The following is a 17,621-nucleotide window of genomic DNA, read 5'->3' as shown; positions in this document are numbered from 1 at the left end:
TAGGATAAGTGATTTTATTAACATGGTAGCAGTTTGGATAGAGAGGAAAAGGCTGATTTTAGTGGTGTTGTGAAGGTGAAACCAACAGGATTTAGTGATGGATTGACTGTGTGGGTTGAATGACAGAGTCAAGGATAACACCAAAGTTACAAGCTTGTGAGACAGGTAGTATGGTGATATCCACAGTGATGGGAATGTCAGGGGGAGGGTGGGGTTTGGGTGGAAAGATAAGGAGTTCAGTTTTGGATATGTTAAGCTTGAGGTGATGAGAGGACATCCAAGTAGAGTTGTCTTGAAGGCAAGAGGATTTGCAAGACTGCACAGAGTGACAGAAAAAATCAGGGCTGGAGATGAAGATTTGGGTATCATCAACATAGAGGTAGTAGCTGAAGGCATGGGAGTGATTGAGTTCTCCAAGGGAGTGGGTGTAGATGGAGAACAGAAGGGAACCCAGAACTGAACCTTGAGAGACCACCACACTTAGGAGGTGGGATGGAAGGGAGTGGAGGAGCCTTTAAAAAAGACTGAGAATGAGTGGCCAGAGAGATGAGAGGAGAACCAGAGAGGACAGTGTCAGTGAAGAGGAGAACCAGAGAGGACAGTGTCAGTTAAGCCAAGCTTTGGTAATGTTTCCAGGAGAAGGGGGTGGTTGACAGGGTCAAAGGTATCTGAGAGATTGAGAAGGATTAGGATGGAGTAGAGGCCATTGGATTTGGCAAGAAGGAGATCATTGAGGACTTTTGAGAGCGTGGTTTCTGTGGAGTGAAGGGGTTGGAAGACAGATTATAGAGGGTCAAGGAGAGAATAGGATGAAAGGAATTTGAAACAGTGGGTGTAGAAACCTTGCTCAAGGAGTTTGGATGGGGATGGCAGGAGGAAGATGAGGTGATAACTGGAGGGAGCCGTGGGGTAGAATAGCTAGCTAGCTAGCTAGCTAGATACATACATACACTTTACAGTGGCCCGACAACAGGGCTGAGCAGGACTCCCAAAATCAGGGGACTTGGAATATAGTCCTGGTTCTGTAGGTGGCTATATACTTGCAGGGCCCATGCCCTTAGTGGTGGGCACTTTGAACAGAGACCCCATAAGCACATTCAGCAAGGTGGACAGGCCCTTTAGGAAGCCTGAAATGTAACTGGCTAATCCTGGTGGAGAAGACTGCTCTACGCTGGTCGAAAATGGTTTCTTCATGTGAAAAATGATCTTTTCATACACTTTGTAATGTGCTGAACTCCGCGCCCCAACAAGAACACGGACGGCTGGCAGCAGGGTTGGATGAGTGCAAGTGGCACTGTGCAAGCCACTGGCACTATAATAAAATTCTTCACACAGATGTCCAGTCCTGAAATACACAACTTAGAGTAACCAAATTATGTTGCCAAACTCCTGAAAGAATCTTGAATACAGCACCATCTGATCTCCTCAAAGAAAAAGCATTATCAAAGTGTAGTGGTATAATTGTTGAGCTTGAAAAGCTAGTTTTTATGTGGTAATTGAACTGCACAGGGATGAAATATTTGGTCAGGTCTCATGCTTTAGTAAAAATCACTCAGAAGACTCTACACCTGCTAACTATTGATACTTTTTTTTAAGCAGTGGAGTGGGCGGATACTAAATGTCTTTCAACTTGGAATGACAAAATTGCCTCTTTAGAAGAAAAAGCAGCAGTTAAATTGCAAGCATGTTGGAGAGGGAGTTATATTAGAAAACTAATGAGAGCCAGAAAACCAGGTGTGTACCATACATGTCATCAATGTGCAGAAGAGCAGATACTTAGTCCTAAAATATGTGTCATTGAAGTAATGAAAAAGAACACAATGATTTATCCTTTGAAAATGCTACTGAATACTTTGTTATAGTTGCAGGTTCACAGATACAGGTGTTGCTGTGTGAATTACTGCATTAGCTTAGTAAATATGCCTACTGTCATAATTAATAGACTGTACTGTAATTTATAAACCCAGTTGAAATATATTGCACTTAAACTGATCACAAAAGATATGTGGCATTTTGTTCAGCATATTTTAAACCAGAAGTATTCCTACTCTTAATTTTGCTAAAGGGTGTCTTTCAGTTGTTTCCCTGAGTGCTTTTCAAAAACAATCCCTTTGGTTATTTTCAGATACAAAGGAAAATGCTATTGTTACAGACACACTGCAAAAACTGTGGTTTCTGATGGATCTCAACTTAGAAGTGCATGCAGTTTCTCTCTTGAGGTAATAGATGAGTGCATGAATTTTCATATTATACTCTATTCAGAAGACATCTTGGTAAAAGAATAGAATCATCATCTCTAATAAAAAGGTGGATGAGTTCAAACTATTTGACAGATGCAAACAATGGAGAATGCATTCAACTTTGCAAAAAGTGGTATTTTTAGCTAAAAATAATTCTAGTCCTACAAGAATTTCAGAGATGATGCCATGTCCTGACTACTGTGAGATGCCTTTATGCATTTACTTGGTTAAATAGGAGCCTGTTTCAACTTGTAAAGCTTGAGTTTGGGCATTAACCAAAAGCTCAAGGAATTTCAGAGTTTTAGAACTTGAATTTTAGCACTGACATTTTCACTTCAATCATATTTATTGATCACTTATTGTTATTGTTAACAATAATAATATTGTTATTATACAGAGCATCCCCGGAAAGAAAGTCAGTATTTCTGGCTCACTGTACATTTTGCTGCCTTTTTACTTGATGGCAGTGAAACATGGGCTGAGGGAAAAAAACACAGGCTAAGTATTGGAAAAAAAGAGAAGCTCCTGTTTTCTTCATTGTTCCCTCTGTCTTTTGCACCATTTGGTTGAAAAAAATCTCAATGTCAATACCTCATTTCCATGACCTTTGTCATGGTCCACATCTGTGGGGTTGAGTTAGAATGTCAGCTCAGTAGCCATTTGACTTTCTCTGTACAATGTTCAGCACAGAGTCCCAAACATTTAGTCAGGAGATGGGCTGGAGATTTTGACCTAGTTTTATTCTGTGCTTTGCCTTAATTTTTTTCTTCACTTAATGAAGAGAATCTCACCATCATCATCACTCATCATCTTTGAACATAAAGTGCATCGATATATAACCAGCTTTCTTATTGAATTTACATTTTTGTCTCCTCATATTTCCAGAATGATGTTTAAAACCAATTGCAAGTCGTTTGAACAGTACCCATGTTACCAGGATGAAATAACTAAGACATCATTTGCGGACTACACCGGCACCTATCCTGAACAGGCACCAAATTCTTGGTTTGTGGTTTTCAGGTGAGCTTTCAGTCCATTTTCAAGGGAAGCTTGAAATGAAAAAGGGTTACTTCTGATAAAATACCCAGTTTTGCCCAATGTGGACAGGGAAAGTGTCTGCCAACTCTGCTGTTTTATACTCTCCCAAATACATAGTACAGTGCTCTGCACCCAATAAGCTCTCAATAAGTACCATTGATTGATTTTGATATTATACTTTCTCCCATGTTGGTTTTGAATAAGTAGATCTATTTTAGTGAGTATACACTAAATCCTATTTTCTTTTCAGTAGCAAAGAATGTTGTACTATGTAAAATAAGCAATAATTTCTTCAGGTCAGATTAGTGTTGGAGCAAAGCACTAGAGTAAAATTGGTTGACCATAAGAGTTAGCCTTATTGACCACAGGGTCACCAGGGCACCATCTGAAGCTGGGTTGCCTGTCTTCTATTTACCTCTCGACAAACATGAAAGAGGAAGGAGGGGAAAGTGTTAGGGAATATGGGATGGAAGTCCCTAAGTTGTCAGTGATCTACGTAGTGTACTACATCCTGATGGTGGAGAATTCCTTCAACTTTCAATCGTATTTATTGAGCACGTACTGTGTGAACAGCACTGAACTAACTGCTCAGGAGAGTACAATACAACAATAAGCAGGCACATTCCCTGCCCACAGTGAGCTAACAGTCTGTGGGGGTGGGGGACAAACATTACAGGAGGGAGGATGAATAAAGAGGGAGCAATCAAAGTGATGCAGAATGGTAAGAGGTCTGAGGGTAGTTGAGGGTGGATGTGGGGCCAGATACAGGACATTTATGCCTACTGTCTCCATTAGATTGCTAACTCCTTGAAGGCAGGGTTCATGTTTTACTTTACCAGTATTCTCATAAATGCTTAAAATTCCCCAGCACACCCTGAAGAAAGCTGGGATTAGCCTGTACTGAGCTGGAACGTGGGTTGTGGGCCTGCGGTAGGTATATTCTGTAAAAGAACTTTACCTAGAGAAAATCCCATTAGTAGCTTGAATCTACATGAGCCAATATTAATATCGGGGACCTATCTTAGGTGAATGGAAAGATAGGACAGTAAGATTTCAGTTCCAAGTTCACAGGGCACAGGCTGTAGTTTTTTCTCTTCTCCTCTGCCTTCGGAGTTTGTCTCATTCAAATTGTCAATTACAGGCTCCTGTCATGAAGGATCTTTTAAGGAAAATGGGGCAGAGCACTGAAATTAGAGTCAATCCTGTAAGTTAGAGTCATTTCTCCTGTAATGATAACAATGATAGTATTTTTAAGTGCACTGTACTAAGCAGTGGGGTAGATATAGGATCATCAAATCTAACACAGTCCCTGTCCCGTATTGGCTCAAAGTCTAATTCCTTCACTCATATTTACTGAGCACTTACTATGTGCAGATCACTGTACTAAGTGCTTGGGAGAGTACAACATAACAATAAACAGGCACATTCCCTGCCCACAACAAGCTTAGTGTCTAGAGGTAAGAGGAAGAGGTGGGAGAACAGATAGTAAATCCTCATTTTACAAGTGAGAAAACTGAGGCAGGGGTTGTGTTCTAGACAACCTTGTGTTAAGAAAAACTGACACTGTAGTCTGTGCATATGCACAACCATTTCTTCCCAAATTACCTTGTGTTCTTCCCAGGAAGACAGGTGGTATCAGCAAAGCATCCTGCTACAGCAGTCTATTCAAAACGTATTATAAGAGAACTGTCTGTATGTAGGGTTTCTGGCACACTAAAGAGATTTCTGTAGGCAGGCAGCACCACCATTTTGGGAACTAAATAGTGTCCCTGCCAGGTGTATTTCTCTAAACTGCAACAATGGAATGATCCTGGGGAGAATATTCTTGTACAGAAAAAAAGGACATTTTTTTTTTTTTTGATGTGGGAGGAATTAGACAAAGTAATTTTCAAGGCCCACAGGTAAGAATGCACTTCTCACTGTTTAAGTTGCACGTTATCTGGCTTTAAGAGAAAAATCATTTTGAATCATCATCATCATCATCATCATCAATCATATTTATTGAGCGCTTACTATGTGCAGAGCACTGTACTAAGCGCTTGGGAAGTACAAATTGGCAACATATAGAGACAGTCCCTACCCAACAGTGGGCTCACAGTCTAAAAGGGGGAGACAGAGAACAAAACCAAACATACTAGCAAAATAAAATAGAATAGATATGTAAAAATAAATTAAATAAATAGAGTAAAAAATATGTACAAACATATATACATATATACAGGTGCTGTGGGGATATACATGTGTATATATAGACATATATACAGGTGCATCATGCAGTAAATATGCACTGGGTGAACTACTCTATGGAACAGGTGAAACAGAATATTGTCTTTGTGGACAGACTCTTTAAAGGATAAGAACTGTGCAGTTGTACAAAGAACATTAACGCTAATACCATATAAATAACAACAGAACATTTTCTTTCAGATTTTCATTTATTAATTTTGGGTTACATTTCAAACTGATTCATGGACACTTAAGTGGATCTTATGTCTTTAAATTTCAGGGAAACATTTCATGTGGCCCACAGCATGCTTGTGGTACCTAAAGTATACACTACTCTTCCTGCCTGTATGCTTCATGTGGTGAATAATGATACAATGGAGGAAGTTCCAAGAGTGTTTCAAAAAGTAGTTCCTCATGTTTATACCAGGAATAAGGTGAGACTGAATATGGGTTGGTACCCATGTAGGATAAAGATATCTAACTCTGAGATACTTAAATAAAAACTGTGATATGGCAGGCACCAAACTAAGAGCTGGAGTAGTGCCTGCAATGATATAAGGCTTAAAATGGAATTGGGCTCGGGGGCTGGGGGGGAAGAAAGAGAGAGCACAATGAAAAAAATATAGGAAAAAGGAAGCAGGAAGAGAGTATTCACCCTCCACCACTTCTCCTACCCTCCGAGTTAATGACTGTAGCCAGACCCAGAGATAGCTAGTTGAATTGAATCAGTTTTCAAGTATGCAACCAGTTAGTATGATCAGGAAGATGGAGAATTTAGGGAGAGGATGCAAGGTAGACCTGGAAAAACCAACTTTTTAGGAGGGGGAGGTGTGAGCAACGAATGGTTGGAGGCTGGAGCTAGGGACAGTTAGAGAATTGCTTTCAGGGAGCAAAAATTACAGTTCAAGTAGCTGTGTATTTATCATTTCCTCTATTTGCTCAGCTGCTTACTTTTGTATTTTGTCCCATATAATTATACACTTGGTCTTTTACCTACTGGATATTTGGCAATGTGTAGCTGGTTTTTTTCCCCTCCTCAAGAGCCAAAACCATATATGTTACAAGTAAAGTATGCTCTCAAGAGCCTAGTTCAATTCTGTGCTCACAGTAGGCACTCTGAAATGCTTTTGATACACATGTATGTGGGTGTGTGTTTGTGTATAAGATTAATCTTTAATGTTTCATTTAATGTGTTTAGGCCGAGGACACTGGCTGATTTTTTCTAGGTAATCCAGGGTCCGGTTACGAGGCTCTACCTTATGTAATACTAATGGCATTGGTTAAATGCTTATGATGTGCCAAGCACTGTACTAAGTGCTGGAGTAGGTAAAAGATAATCAGGTTGGACACAATTTCTGTTTGGTCCCCATTAGGTACTCATTTGATTGTTGCACCTTTTCTCTCTTTTCAACCTCTTTTTCCTTTCAATTCGCTCTGCCTACTTGGAACTGCCATTGTTAGTTTTTTAATACAGTAAATTTTAGATTTAGTAGTTTTATCAGTTAATCAATATATTTATTACCATTGTACTACATCTTTGATAAAGTATAATGAAATTATTCATTCATTCAATCATTTTTATTGAGCACTTACTGTGTGCAGAGCACTGTACTAAGCGCTTTGGGAAGTACAAGTCGGCAACATATAGAGACGGACCCTACCCAATGATAGGCTCACAATCTAGAAGGGGGAGACAGACAACAAAACAAGTAGACAGGTGTCAATAGCATTAGAATAAATAGAATTCTAGCTGTATAAGCATCATTAATAAAATAGAGTAATAAATATGTGTAAATATACACAAGTGCTGTGGGGAGGGGAAGAGGGTAGGGCAGATGGAGGGAGGGAGGTGAAGGGGAGGCGGAGAGGAAAAGAGGGGGCCTCAGCCTGGGAAGGCCTCCTGGAGGAGATGGGCTCTCAGTAGGGCTTTAAAGGGAGTAAGAGAGCTAGTTTGGTGGATGTGTGGAGGGAGGGCATTCCAGGCCAGGGGAAGGACATGGGCTAGGAGTCAACAGCGGGACAGGTGAGAACAAGGCAAAGTGAGGAGGAGAGCGGCAGAGGAGTGGAATGTGTGGGCTGGGCTGTAGAAGGAGAGAAGGGAGGTGAGGTAGGAGGGGGCGAGGTGAAGGAGAGCTTTGAAGCCAGGAATGAGGACTTCAGTAGATCAGTAGGTTAGTAAATTAGTAGACAGGACCCTTGTCCTCAGGGATTTTATAAATGTAGGGGAGACAGATGGAAGTAATAGAGTATAAAATATGTACATAAGTGCTATGGAGAAATGCAGAAATGCAGTTGAAGGATATAAGGTGAGGAGACAGGGAGACATGTCTGAATCTTAGCATTAAACAGCACGTGCACTATGGAAGTTTACATGTGAGTTGGGAATCTCTCATATTGAGTGAGGAAACAAACAGGGTCTATGGGGTAAATAATGCAGCCAGGAAATGCAGGAAATAGCACCTCAGCATTCAAGGTGAATGGAGGCAGCAGGGTCTAGCATGCAAAGAGCAACAGAGCACTGAGTCAAGCACACGGCTTTAGTCCCACTGGCCTGTTCATTGACCTTAGGCAAGTTATTTAACCTCTCTGTGCTTCAGTTTACTCATCTACAAAGTAGAGATAAACACAACTGCGAGGTAGGGGAGGCAGGTATTATGATAAAATAAGATGACCGATGTGAAAGCATTTTGGAAAAATAAGCGCTAGACAAGTGTAAGGTATTATTAATACAGAGAAAGCCCTAAATGTCACTATTTATGATAAACTACTCTCCCACCTTCAAGGCATTATTAAGGTCAAATCTCCAAGAGGCTGTCTCTGTCTCCCTCTTCTAGACTGTGAGCCCACTGTTGGGTAGGGACTGTCTTTATATGCTGCCAACTTGTGCTTCCCAAGCGCTTAGTACAGTGCTCTGCACACAGTAAGTGCTCAATAAATGCGATTGACTGATTAAGTGTCAAGCACTGGGCTAAGTGCTGGAGTAGATACAAGTTTATCAAGTTGGACACAGTCTCTGTCCCATATGGGGCTCACAGTCTAAGTAGGAGGGAGAACAGGTATTGAATCCCCATTTTACAGTTGAGGAAACTGAGGCCCAGAGAAGTTAAGTGACTTGCCCAAGATCATTCAGCAGACAAGTAGCGGAGCTGGGATTAAAAATCAGATCCTCTGACTCCCATTCCCATGCTCTCTCTAATAGGCCATGCTGCTTCTCAACCACTCTTTTCCCTCCAAGGCTCCCTCTTCCTTACTATTAATAATGATAACAACAATAATGTTATTTGTTAAGCGCTTACTATGTACCAAGCACTGTATTAAGCAGTGGGGTGGATACGAGCAAATGGGGATGGACACAGTCCCTGTCCCACATGGGGCTCACAGTCTCAATCCCTATTTTACAGATGAGGTAACCGAGGCACAGAGAAGTTAAGTGGCTTGCCCAAGGTCACACAGAAGTGAAGTGGCTTACCCAAGATCACACAGCAGACATATGGCAGAGCCAGGATTAGAACCCATGACCTTCTGGCTCCTACGCCCATGCTCTATCCGCTTCTCCCTTCTGAGTTGTCTGTGCCCTTGGATCTGTGACATTTGGGCATTTGGTTTTTGCCCCTTCCTCAACCCCACAGGACGTATGTACAGATCTTTATATATCCTAAATTAATGATTTATATTAATGACTGTCTTCCCCTTTAAACTGTAAACTCACTGAGGGAACATGGCTGGCAACTCGGTTGTATTGCATTCTCCCAATTCCTTAGTGCAATGTCAGTCAGTCAGTCAACTGTATTTATTGAGAGCTCACTGTGTGCAGAGCACTGTACTAAGCACTACGGAAGAGTAAAATACAACGGATACATTACCTGCCCCACAATGAGCTTAGGGTCTAGAGGGGGAGACAGACATTCGCATAAATTAATAAAATCACAGATATGTACATAAGTGCTGTGGGTCTTGGAGAGAGGATAAAGGGACAAATCAATCAATCAATCTGCGCATCAGGCAGAAACTCCTCACCCTGGGCTTCAAGGCTGTCCATCACCTCGCTCCCTCCTACCTCACCTCCCTTCTCTCCTTCTACAGCCCACCCCGCACCCTGCGCTCCTCTGCTGCTAATCTCCTCCCTGTACCTCGTTCTCGCCTGTCCCGCCATCTACCCCCGGCCCACGTCATCCCCCGGGGCCTGGAATGCCCTCCCTCTGCCCATCCGCCAAGCTAGCTCTCTTCCTCCCTTCAAGGCCCTACTGAGAGCTCACCTCCTCCAGGAGGCCTTCCCAGACTGAGCCCCTTCCTTCCTCTCCCCCTCATCCCCCTCTCCATCCCCCCATCTTACCTCCTTCCCTTCCCCACAGCACCTGTATATATGTTTGTACATATTTATTTCTCTATTTATTTATTTTACTTGTACATATCTATTCTATTTATTTTATTTTCTTGGTATGTTTGGTTTTGCTCTCTGTCTCCCCCTTCTAGACTGTGAGCCCACTATTGGGTAGGGACTGTCTCTATATGTTGCCAACTTGTACTTCCCAAGCGCTTAGTACAGTGCTCTGCACATAGTAAGCGCTCAATAAATACGATTGATGATGATGATGTGTAGGAGAAGAGGAAAGCAGTGCTTAGTTAACAAGGGCCTCTTGGAGGAGATGGTGCCTTCAATAAGGCTTTGGAGGTGGGGAGGGAAATCGTTTGTCAGCTATGAAGAGGGAGGACATTCCAGGCCAGAGGCAGGAAGTAGGCAGAGAGGCTGGAGGTAGGATAGACAATATCGAAGTACAGTGAGAAGGTTGGCAATAGAGAAGCGAAGAGTGCAGAGTGAGTTGTAGTATGAGAGTAGTGAGGTGAGGTTGGGGGTGGGGGGGAGGGGGCGGGCAAGATGATTGAGTGCTTTAAAGCCGGTGGTGAGGAGTTTCTGTTTGATGTGAAGGTGGATGGACAACCACTGGAGGTTCTTCAGGAATGGGGAAACATGGCCTGGACAGTTTTTTTAGAAAAATAATCCAGGCCGCAGAATGAAGTATGGACTGGAGTGGGGAGAGACGGGAGGCAGGGAGGTCAGCAAGGAGGCTAATACAGTAATAATAATAATAATAATAATAATAATAATGATGATGTTGGTATTTGTTAAGCGCTTACTATGTGCCAAACACTTTTCTAAGTGCTGGGGTAGATACAAGGCCATCAGGTTGTCCCACGTGGGGCTCACGGTCTTAACCCCATTTTACAGATGAGATAACTGAGGCCCAGAGAAGTTAAGTGACTTGCCCAAAGTCACACAGCTCCCCCTCGTCCCCCTCTCCATCCCCCCATCTTACCTCCTTCCCTTCCCCACAGCACCTGTATGTATGTATATATGTTTGTACGTATTTATTACTCTATTTTACTTGTACATATCTATTCTATTTATTTTATTTTGTTAGTATGTTTGGTTTTGTTCTCTGTCTCCCCCTTTTAGACTATGAGCCCACTGTTGGGTAGGGACTGTCTCTATATGTTGCCAACTTGTACTTCCCAAGCGCTTAGTACAGTGCTGTGCACACAGTAAGCGCTCAATAAATATGATTGATTGATTGACAAGTGGCAGAGCTGGGATTAGAACCCATGGCCATAATCAATGCAGGAGAGGAGAAGTGCTTATATTAATGTGGGAGCAGTTTAGATGGAGAGAAAAGGATGGATTTTAGAGATTTTGTGACGGGCAAACCGACAGAATTTAGTGTAATCACTCAAAAAATACAATTGATAAAACTGTTATAAGTCCCCCTCTATACTGTAAGCTACCTGTGGGCAGAGAACATGCCTACCAACTCTATTATATTGCACTCTCTCAAGTGCTTAGTACAGTGCTGTGCACACAGTAAGTGCTCAATAAATATGAATGACTGATTGATAAGCTTATCATTTTTTTATAGTTTCTCCATTTGCAAAATGAGATAATACTACCTGCCTCTGCATACCTCACATGGTTAAGAATAATATGAGATCCTTGATGTGCAAGCTCTTTGGATATCTCAAAGAGATAAAAAGTACTATTGCTTCAAACCAGAATGATTGCAAAAAAAACAGCAACAATGAAAATCCCTTCCTCCTATCAGAAAAAGCACATTGTTTCCATTTTGCAAAAGCTTATGTAAACAGTGGACACAGTGCTCAGGATCTCTCCCTCCCTTCTCTCTAGTGCTAGAGCCCCACCAAGCAATGGCCCCCAAAGCCATTGTATCCTGGTATTGGATATTGGATCCTGGAGGCTTGGTTTATCTTTCAAGAAGTAAACAAATTGTTTGCTCCCCATCTTACCTCCCTGGAGCTTGCTCATCAAGCAAATTCAGCCTCAGGTAATATATTTACTGTTGAAAAAACCTGGGCAGCACTGTTTAATCAATCTATCATTTATTGCACACTTACTGTGTGCAAAGCACTGTACCAAGCACTTGGGAGAGCCCGATAAAATAGAATTGGTAGAGAAGGAGCATGGCTTAGAGTACAGAGCACAGGCCTGAAAGTCAGAAGGTCATGAGTTCTAATCCAGGCTCTGCCACTTGTCTGCTGTGTGACCTTGGGCAAATCACCTCACTTCTCTGGGCCTCAGTTCCCTCATCTGTAAAATGAGGATTGAGGCTTTGAGCCCCTTGTGAGACAGGGACTGTGTACAACCTGATTTGCTTGTATCCACCCCAGTGCTTAGTAGAGTACCTGGTACATAGTAAGCACTTAATATCATAATCATTATTGTTATTATTAGACACATTCCCTGTCATAATAAAGGGTCTGTATTCTTAGCTTGTTGGAAAATACCTGAGGAAAATGCTATCATCTTTAGTAGAATGAAAAATCTTTTTGTGACTCATTTCCTGTGCCTCTTTAGAGAGGTAAATGCAGGGTCTATAGTTTTAGACTAAACATTCTGAAATTCCATGATTTCAGAAACATTGTACAGACTTCTAAGCTATTCGCATAACCCGCGGTCTGGGAAGAAGAAGTGTGAGTATCTGATGAGGCATGATTCTAAAAGAATGAATTCTGACAATGCCTTTCCCACCAAAATAGAATTAGCAAAGGGGACTTAAAATGCAGAGGTTCAACTAGCTTAGATAAATGTTCCTATCATGCAAGATAATGTTTATTGAATGCATTCGTGGCTCAGTGGAAAGAGCACGGGCTTTGGAGTCAGAGGTCATGGGTTCAAATCCTGGCTCTGCCAATTAGCTGTGTGACTTTGGGCAAGTCACTTAACTTCTCTGTGCCTCAGTTACCTCATATGTAAAATGGGGATTAAGATTGTGAGCCCCCCGTGGGACAACCTTATCAACTTGTAACCTCCCTGGTGCTTAGAACAGTGCTTTGCACATAGTAAGCGCTTAATAAATGCCATTATTATTATTATTATTATTATTATTATTCACTCTTAAAGAGTTCCATTTGTCTGTCATGTGTTTTATTGCTATTTTGAACCTGTTCTAAAAGCTCTTACAAATTTGTGTATGTTGTTTTATGACATCAGGATAGAGGTTATTAATTATCTACCCTCACACACTGATAACTGTTGTTTCCTCGATTTATTATCATCATTATTAGTTTGTAAACACTTTGAGGGCAGGATTACATCTGATACTCCTGTATATCCCCCAAGAGCCAGCACATAGTAAACATCAATTCTGTTGATAATGGTTACAAGAATGGCTGAGTCAATCAATTGATGGTATTTATTGAGCACTTAGTGTCTGCAGAGCATTGTTCTACACAATTGGTTGTGTATAATTCAGTTGGTAGATACAGTCTAGTGTGGGGGAGATGGACATTAAAATACATTACTGATAGGGGAAGGGACAGAGTAGAGGGATATATACAGAAGTGTTGTGGGGCTGGGAATGGGGTGAGTGTCATGATGTTTAAGTGGAAGTGCATAGGAGAAGCAGAAGGGAAGACTAATGGGGGAATAAGAGCTTATTTAGGGAAAACATCTTGGAGATGTGACTTTAGGAGGGCTCTGATTGGGGGAGTGCTGGACTATTGGATATGAAGATGGAGGATGTGGGCAAAGGATAAGTGGAAAGAGAGACAAGTTTGAGATACTGTAAATGAAGTCCTTCCCCAAAGCTCCCATAGCTTGCTTAGTTTCCCCTTAAAGTAGTGTAAAACCACTCTTTGAAGGAAACAGCAGAATTGGATCTGGATTGGTCAGAAACTTCTGATGTATCTGCGGGAGTTTTTTTTTTACATAACTAACATCCCTGTTAGTTTAGGAAATTTGGGGGAGGACAATACAGTAGAAAAGTGACTATCTGGATTTTAGTTATTTATCTGATCTAATGTTATTCAAACCAGTGAGCACCTGGGTAATTGAAAAAAAGCTTCAGAAAACAAAATTTGTTTGTAACAAACCCAATTTTCTTCCGTTATCTGAAATTTCAAAGATCTGGTCCATATGAATTTGGATATTTGGCTTCAACTATGAAGCACCATGACGTAGTGGAAAGAGCATGGGCTTGGAGTCAAAGAACTGGCTTCTAATCCCAGCTCTGCCACTCTGTGCCAGGCACTGTACTAAATGGTGGGGTAGTTACAAGCTAATCAGGTTGTACACAGTCCATGTGTCACATAGTACTCATAGCCTTAATCCCCATTTTACATGTGAGGTAACTGAGGCCCAGAGAAGTGAAGTGACTTGCCCGAGGTCACACAGCAGACAAGTGGCAGAGCCAGAATTAGAACCCAGGTCCTTCTGACTCCTGGGCATTTGCTCTATCCAGTAGGCCACTTTTCATTCATTCATTCAATCGTATTTATTGAGCGCTTACTGTGTGCAGAGCACTGTACTAAGCTCTTGGCAAGTACAAGTTGTACACAGAGTGACCTTAGGTAAGTCATTTAACTTCTCTGTGCATCCATTTCTTCACCTGTAAAATGTAGAGTCAATCCTACTCCCTCCTACTTAGATTGTGAGTCCCGTGTTTGGACAGGGACTGTGTCCAACCTGATTATCTTGTGTCTACCTCAGCCTTTAGTACATTGCTTGGCACAGAGTAAACACTTAACAATAATAACAAAACTGAAAGAAACAATGGTTATTTATTGAGCACCTACTGACAGCAGAACACTTTACTAAGCATTTGGGAGGGTATACTAGAAGTGTGCCCTGTCATCAAGGAGTTTAAAATATATGGATTTGGGCTTTGGAGACTCAGCAGATCAATAAGAAGATTGGTGAAGAGGATATAAAGGAAGCAGGTTAATACAACCCATTTGAGGAATGTGGGGAGGAACGGGAACAGAGAGATGGGACTTAGAGCTGGAAGGAGTTGTAGGAGTCAGAAAGGCTGGAAATAGTACAGAATTAATTATCAGTGATTTTCCTGTTTTGATAAATGGAGTCTGAGCAGATAAAAAAAAATGCAAAATGGGTTAGCCATTATTCAGAGGGAAAGAAATGCAATGTGGAGTTAATGCAGTTTCTACTAAAATGTCTAAGATAAAGAAATGCTTTCAAATGGGACTTTATTAGTCTGTGTTTGCTAAGGGAGTCCCAATGTGTACTTACATCTATGTCAGGATAATAAAACCTTTTAGCAATATTACATTCAGAGTGCTTGCCCCATGAAATCGTTCATTTTATGTATCATAAACTTATGAAAATGTTATTTCCCCCTGTGACATGGTCCCAATAAAAGTTCCTTATTTCTATTTTTCAGAAAGGATACACATTTATGGCAGAAGCCCATACCGGTGATTTATATGTGGCTGCTGGGAAGTGGAAACTCCGTCTCATTGGCTCATACTCTCCACTGCCACATCTTTCTCGAGAGACTGTAAACAATTCCTTTGTAATTAAGGAAATTCAGGACTATTATATTCCAAATGAAAAGCAAATCCTGTTTCGGTAAGTGTCAAGTTTTTGATTAATCAGTTATGGAAGCCTTTTTATTTCTTAGACCAAAATGACTGTGGGAATCAGAAGGCTCATGGAAAACCTGAATTTTCTGGTCGATTCCACTGGATCAAAATTAAGCTTGAATTCTAAAAATCTCCAAATTAATAATATAGTGCTTATATAATAAATTTTAATCCCATTTGATACCTTTCTAATAGATGTAGAGAACTCCATGATCCTATAAGGGGGTGGTGCTAAAACTACTTAAAAAAATTCTGAGACTACTTCCTGACAGAATAGCTAGCCATATCAAGAAGAAGCCATTCCCCAGCACCGGTGGGATAAAGTAGGGATGTGTATGGGGTCTAGTCGTGTTCAATTTGTTTTGTGCATCCAAGCTAGAGCATGCAGCAGGAAAACCCGGATGCAGGAATTAGAGTATGCTTCTTCTTCTCCATCAAACACATCCAAATCAACAACCTTCCCATATATTCTAAGGTCCAAGACACAGTCACTTAAGAATTACTGAAGCAGGTGACTGGGCTCTAGGGACACATAATCAATCAATCAATCATATTTATTGAGCGCTTACTGTGTGCAGAGCACTGTACTAAGCACTTGGGAAGTACAAGTTGGCAACATACAGAGACAGTCCCTACCCAACAGTGGGCTCACAGAACCAGGAAAGCATACAAATGATTTCATTGCTTTGTCAAAGAGCTGACAATGAGCTCAAGACCCTGAGGTATTTATTGTACTGTAACAGGGAAGCAATACATACAACCAAAAATGTTTACTGGCACCCCAGAACTATAAAGAAATGCAGAAAGCAGCACACTGCCCAACACTGCAATGATAAAGGAAAAAACTATGTGGCCTAGTGGAAAGAGCACACCTGTACAAATGTATATATGTTTGTACATATTTATTACTCTATTTATTTATTTATTTTACTTGTACATATCTATTCTATTTTATTTTGTTAATATGTTTGGTTTTGTTCTCTGTCTCCCCCTTCTAGTCTGTGAGCCCACTGTTGGGTAGGGACTCACTCTATATGTTGCCAACTTGTACTTCCCAAGCGCTTTGTACAGTGCTCTGCACACAGTAAGCACTCAATAAATATGATTGATTGATTGATTGATTGGGAGTCAGAGGACCAAAGTTCTAATTCCAGCTCCACCACTTACCTGCTGTGTGACCTTGGGCAAGTCACTTAACTTCTCTGTGCCTCAGTTACTTCACCTGTAAAATCGGGATTCAGTGCCAGTTCTCTCTCCCAGTTAGACTGTGAGCTCCACGTGGTACAATCATCTTGTAACTACCCCACTACTTAGTTCAGCGTTTGGTACATAGTAAGGGCTTAGGGAATATCACAATTATTAAGTAGAAAACTGTACATCCTTTAAGAGAGTGTCAAATAGTATCACAGCAGCAGTTTATAGAGTGGTAGTGGTAGCTGGCTTTTTTGTTTGGTTATTTTACAGCCATGAGGCCTTGGCTGCCCTTCTAGCTCCACAGGCAGATCCATCAGCGTCACTTCTGGACTGTATGCAACCTCAAATCAAGGGTATTTATTGAGTGCTTACTCTGTGCAGGCCACTGTACTAAGTGCTTGGGAGAGTACAGTATAACAGAGTTGGTAGACATGTTTTCTGCCCACAATGAATTTACAGTCTAGAGGAATGCTGGATCAGGATCACAAATAAAGGAATCCTAGAAGCAATGTGGGATAGTAGATAGAGCACAGCCCTGGGAGTCAGAAGGTCATGGGTTCTAATCTGAATCTGCTACTTATCTGCTGCGTGACCTTGGGCAAGTCACTTCACTGCTCTGTGCCTGTTACCTCATCTGTAAAATGAGGATCAAGACTTTGAGCCCCACGTGGGACATAGACTATGTCCAACATGATTAGCTTGTATCCACCCCAGGGCTTAGTACAGTGCCTGGCACATAGTAAACACTTAACAAATACCATAATAAAAATAATAATGATAGAATCAAGTCAGTCTCCTACCACTAAGGCCACACTCACTGCAACCCAACCACACTGGGTGGGACATGTGAGGAGAACGGGAGACAGCAGGACATCTCCAAGCTCCTACTCTGTGGCAAATTGAAATTAGGAAACAAAGCAGGGAGATCAGAGAAAATTATTTAAGCTCTCCCCACTCCTACCTTACCTCACATCTCCCACTACTACCCAGCCCACCCACTTCACTCTAATAATAATGACATTTATTAAGCGC

The 17,621-nt window shown here is 41.4% G+C and overlaps 1 protein-coding gene across 1 annotated transcript in view; it reads left to right on the top strand.

Annotated features, from left to right (window-relative positions):
* The window catches only part of ADGB (androglobin), a 178,836-nt gene that overhangs the window by 110,705 nt on the left and 50,510 nt on the right, over nucleotides 1-17,621 (top strand). The window contains exons 22-26 of the mRNA XM_038768913.1: nucleotides 1,600-1,734; nucleotides 2,126-2,219; nucleotides 3,126-3,260; nucleotides 5,785-5,938; nucleotides 15,194-15,381. Coding sequence (XP_038624841.1) covers nucleotides 1,600-1,734; nucleotides 2,126-2,219; nucleotides 3,126-3,260; nucleotides 5,785-5,938; nucleotides 15,194-15,381 — 706 coding nt within the window. The remainder of the gene's footprint in view (nucleotides 1-1,599; nucleotides 1,735-2,125; nucleotides 2,220-3,125; nucleotides 3,261-5,784; nucleotides 5,939-15,193; nucleotides 15,382-17,621) is intronic.

The sequence above is a fragment of the Tachyglossus aculeatus genome, chromosome 2 (assembly GCF_015852505.1).
Source record: "Tachyglossus aculeatus isolate mTacAcu1 chromosome 2, mTacAcu1.pri, whole genome shotgun sequence".
Classification (NCBI taxonomy): domain Eukaryota; kingdom Metazoa; phylum Chordata; class Mammalia; order Monotremata; family Tachyglossidae; genus Tachyglossus; species Tachyglossus aculeatus.
The sequence above is the reverse complement of the archived record's forward strand: the minus strand, read 5'-3'. Positions and strand labels throughout refer to the sequence as shown.